Source organism: Apaloderma vittatum, unplaced genomic scaffold (genome assembly GCF_000703405.1).
Source record: "Apaloderma vittatum isolate BGI_N311 unplaced genomic scaffold, ASM70340v1 scaffold41945, whole genome shotgun sequence".
Classification (NCBI taxonomy): Eukaryota; Metazoa; Chordata; class Aves; order Trogoniformes; family Trogonidae; genus Apaloderma; species Apaloderma vittatum.
Window position 1 is genome coordinate 286 of NW_009719641.1, and position 5120 is coordinate 5405.

The 5120-nt window shown below is 47.6% G+C and overlaps 1 protein-coding gene across 1 annotated transcript; it reads right to left on the reverse strand.

Moving 5' to 3' along the window:
- Nucleotides 1–3: 3 nt before the first annotated feature.
- On the reverse strand, nucleotides 4–3040 carry LOC104274919 (BCL-6 corepressor-like; the record flags this gene model as incomplete). The annotated part of the gene is made up of 3 exons (XM_009870695.1): nucleotides 2909–3040; nucleotides 1305–1383; nucleotides 4–408 (listed from the first exon to the last, which is right to left on the reverse strand). Coding segments are annotated over exons 1-3 (570 nt in total), but the record flags the coding sequence as incomplete, so codon positions are not given.
- Nucleotides 3041–5120: the final 2080 nt, after the last annotated feature.

A 5120-nucleotide genomic window follows, 5' to 3' on the forward strand; every position in this document is an offset into this window, starting at 1 on the left:
TACCCATGGGAGCCTTAGGTAACTAGCACCATTGACACCGAGGGGACTCTGCTTGTCACCCACAGCTCGGTCCAAACCCAGCGGCTCACCCGTGGGGACAGAGTTTTTTTGTATTCCAGGTGGTGTTTTGTATATAGCGCTGAAGCCGTTCGGGGCTTTTCCGGAGACAGCTGCGTTTTCTACTGCTTCAGGGGGATTAGACTTAAACTGTATCTCTGGATTTCGCTCAGGAGTAAATCCAAGCCCAGCTATTGAACTCGCAGCATCCCGTGATTTTTCCGAGCCGAGTCCGCACAAGCTGGAATAGACAATACTACTGGGGACTCTGAGTCCTTCTCTCATGAGTCCAGACCTGTCCATACTCAGAGCTGCGAGACTGTCAATGCGATGTGCTGTAGTCGCATCCACCTTTACAGAACAAGAAGTATGTTACTTTCACATTTCACTAACTCAACGGCCACTCAAGGTACAGACACATCAGCATTCAGGAAGAGAAACAATACCAAAGCGAACACACTGTTCATCGTGAAAACATACAGAGGCTGATCGCACTGGAAACAGAGGAGAACGGGAACCTATGGAGCAATATATACCACTGCGATTGTCAATACAAATTTTTTTCTGCAACCAAAATTCATCGGCTGGAAACAAAGGCGTGAAGATCCACAGCCCAAGCAGCCAGAAGTGGCCTAGAGACAATACTCAGTGGCACAACTCCCATGTGGCAACCAGCTCCTCGGCTCCAGCCCTGCCAGAGCAAGGGGGTGTGGGCTGAGGCATGAGGAGCAGGAAGAGAAGGACAGAGAGCCTCTCCTCCTCCTCCTCCACAACCTCTCCCTCTGCTGCAGCTTTGTTCCAGGGCTCGCCACCACTGCACAATTCATGGCGTGAGGCACCTGAGCATGCAGCATGAAGAAAGGTCCACCACCGAATTTCGTCCCCTCTCCCCATTCGTGCTCAAAGGAGGGGAAAACCACTGACTCTGCTGAAACGTTGACGTACTTAATGCTTACATGAACTATTTTACTAGACATGTGGGTACACTGCACGACAGCGTTCGTAACAGAGCGAAACTAAGAATATGATGTCATACAGCAACACAATACCACAAAGGCAGCAGCAAGAGATTAACAAGGTAAATAAACAGAATCAACTCGCGTGTGCCCAAGCTTGGCTAGAGCTGCAACAGAAAGGTGTTTTAATCATTTCTTAAAATTATTAACGTAATAACACCCAGGGGTAGGAGTCGGAGCAGGAAGGACAGGCACAGATTCAACTGCAGCATGAAGCTATTAACTTCTTACCACACTGTGATTCAGGTGATTTTCTTCCCTCAACTCCAGTCTGCTTTTCGGTGCATCGCCATCATTAACGGGAATTTTCCTATTAAGAAACGGAAGCTTACTACTTGAAAACACCCTGCGCATCTCATATCAGTAAAAGATTTTATCACCTCCATATTTTGATTCCCCTTGAGAAGTCCCCTATAATGCCATTTTTATCCTTCTGTGTACCTATGCACAGCAACTATTTAGAAAGCAAGGACCGACGAAAACAAGCACTAAAGGTTTTGACACTAAGAACACACCAAGCGCAACTCAGAGTAGCCTCTTCCAATGCAAATTATTTTTGTCAAGGCCTTCTCTTTTCCCTTTGACCTTTTCTTTTTCCAAGGAGGGAATATCTCATTTTACACATACCTTGCTCATGTACCATCCATAAAGGTTGAGAAATGAGGAGAAAAAACACACACGCCAATATCATACAAACATCAGCTGTTCCATGGTGAAGAGGGAGTTGCACATCTGTGCCATACCAGTGTTGCAGCACTGGGACTTGTTATCACAGAAAGCACCGATAAAGAATATACTTTAGTGCCAAATTTCAAATCCCTGGGATAAAAATCACTGACATGCAGCAGAAGGAAAGTTTCAGCATTACCCATAAGAACTCCTTTCAATCAAAGTGTTTAAAGGCACATCATCACCTTACAGCAGAAATGCGACTTTGATGTGTTTGTTTTTAAAAGATTCACCTTTCCTGCAAGCAGCACATGAAATCACTATCTCTAAATAACTGGAGGAAAGCAGGGAGGGAGGGTACAAAGTGAGATGTTTGGCCGTTTTCCTTCAGCTTAGGCTTGCAATCAGAACCCCCTGCACAGACCAAGAACCTTCTCCAGCTCCTTGGAGGCTTTTCACACAACAGTGAGAGAACACACGCTCAAAGAGAAGACAGAAAAACACTAAAACCACACAAAATTGGCACAAAGTACCACGCGCATAGCTGCAGCTTCTGTTCAGCGTCGTTTTGCTTTTTAAAAAGCTGGAGTTCAAAGGAAGAGGACATCAGCCAGTGCCCACGTCCCCCCATGGAAAATTATTAAAGCCTGTGATTTTAAGCATCAAATGGATGATATTCAGCAGGAAAAAAAAAAAGGTGGGGAGGAAGGGAAATTCACTTGTGGCAGATGGAAAGGCCACTGTTCCTATTTCACAGGACAAGCTGCTGGTCCCAAGGCAGGGAAACGCCGAGTTGCAGGCAGGAGCCCCACTGCCCTAGAGAGTCACCGCCAGAACACATGCACTATTTGGTTTAATTCCCCTTCACAAATACGAAATAATAAATTAATTGTAAAAGCACGTTTAAAGGCTGCTTCGGGGAGTAATCTCTTTAAAGGGCGTCCCCGCTTCACTGACCCAGGTTGCCTGTTAAATAGTAAATCAGCGGCTGCTCTGCCACTCTCAGGCACGTTTTGTTTCTCCCCTCCTGCCCTCTCTCCAAGCTGGGCTGATCTTGATGCGAGGCGGCAGCTATCTGCTCCAGTATTGGGGAAGCAAGCAAACTCCGAGACCTCACACTGCAGAATTACAGTGTGGTTTAACTTGCCAGAAGCTTAAATATTTACCTGTCTTCATTAATTCCACACATGCGGACCCTTTCATTGCTCATCCAGCTATGAACGTTGCCATACAGGGGAGTTGCAGAAAGCATGACGTCTTCTTAAAAATCGACACTTTTCTTCACGGTTTTATATGCTATTTAAAAAAAAAAAAAGGGGGAGGGGGAAGGAAAAAAAAAAGTTGAGCAGATTTGTCTAGGAAGAAGTGCAAACATCACGGCGGAGCAGCCAGTCTCCCTCCAGGTAATTAATAATGAATGCAGGATTGGTGTGGGGAGTGAGCTGCCTATGTTAACCGCTATGGGAAATACTCTGCAATAAAGGAGCAAATTGAGGGCATTTATAGGTCAGAGGAGATGGATCTTTTCCCCAGCGCACATCCAGAAAATTAAGAATCATTCCAGGCTATAGGCAAACAAAAGTTTCTCCACTGCATTTTGTTTCCACCAAGAAATGACTCAGCTGGCCAAGTACACACCAGTCCTCAAATCTCCATCTCACATAAGCTGAACAAAAGAGGGAGACCCCACGGGCTTGGGGAACACACAAAACTACCCACAGGTATTCACAAAGGCCCTGCAGGAGGAACGCAGGGGAGCAGGAGCGCAGCGCAAGAACAGGAGCACATCGCAAGAACCGTCACGTACCGCGTGTATTATCTACGCTGATTGCTGATAAAGCTTTCACGCGACGACTTAAAACTGAAGCGACGCTGCCACAAAAGGGATCTAAATAAAAACCTCCCCTTTAGCAACCGCACACGGCTAACTTGGAGAAAGGGGTTAAAAATAGTAAGCGGGTTGGCGAGCTCCCCACCCCTTGATTTGATTAAGCACCGAGCCTTGGTGGCTTCTGCATCCGAGCTGCTGCTGCTGCTGCTGCGAGTGCTTTCAGTAATTCAATGATGCCTGCTCACTCCAGGGAAAGAAATCATTAGCGGGCTCGCTGGAGAAGTATTAGCAGTCCAAGAGGATCAGCGCCGAGCGCAGCCGGAGAGGCAGGGGAAAGGTAACCGCATTTTCGTGTCCAGCGGCAGAGAGGGAAAGACTTTTCTTCCCCTCTATGTTGCCTAACACCACCTCCGCTCGCATTAAATCCTGGTTTGCTGCATGAGTGAAGTGTCAGGACAAGCTGCGTTTTATTAACAGGATTATCGCGGCGCATGATTTATTCCAGTGCAAGATTTTAATTGCTCTTCGGAGGTTGAGTCGTTTCTTCTGACTGAGCTTCAGCCTGCATCCTGCTGCTAAATGCTGGGTTAATAAGTAGGGGGAGCCTTTAATGCACAGGATATCCCTCAGCTCTTCCTCTCTCACAAAAATAGAAGCCTTTAAGCGGGAGGCATGATACTCCCTTTTACACACACACACAAGCCAGTAACGGGCGATTGACCACTGGGAGTTTAATGCCTAACGTCTCCCAAAGCACCCATGCTTCCCCAGCAAACTCATTTCCTTTGTCAGGCTGCAAAATATGCAAATGATCGCTTTGGCATTTAATGGGGAAGAAGCCCAGATTGGGCCTTTAACACAATACTTCTCACAGGTTCAGAGAGGTTTAAGAACTGAAACGGCAGGAAAGCCTTGTTCCCCAGCACTTTTTTCTCCCCTCAGAGAGGCCTTTTGTGCAAAACTCCACGTCTGGAACAAATGTATATTAATGAAACGGCGCGTTGACCCTCCTCTCTCCAGAACGGTTAGCTTTCCTTAATGAAGTCCGCAAAAATCGCTGTGAGGAAACAAAAATCCGCCGAGATTAGATACCGCGCTATCATTCAAAAGAAGTTATTTCTCCGGAAAGACAGTTTCTGGACAGATTTACCGTTTTCCAGATGCGCCGCTCGTAATGTTTTCAATAGAGGCAGCAGCGGCACAGAGAGAGTGATTTAGGGTTTTACACAAGGTTAGTAGCCACCCCGTGCGCTGCCTCACCCGTGAGGGACAGACACCAGCTCAGAGGAGACGGCCTCAGCGGCGCATGGTCCCAGTCCCTACACCCCGCTCTGCTTTCGGGGCTACGCGAGGCCAACCCACGCCGCTCCTCGGAGGGGCTGCCTGTGCCCACTTGGTTTTCCTCGGTGGAAGTGTATCATTAAGATAAGGCACGGCGCCTGAATTAGAGCCCCTCAATCCCCCGACATGTGTAGATAGCAAAACGCTTCCATTGCACGGGTGGCCAACAGCTTCCCTGGCCCCAGCGGGTCATCTGGAGGTCCCAC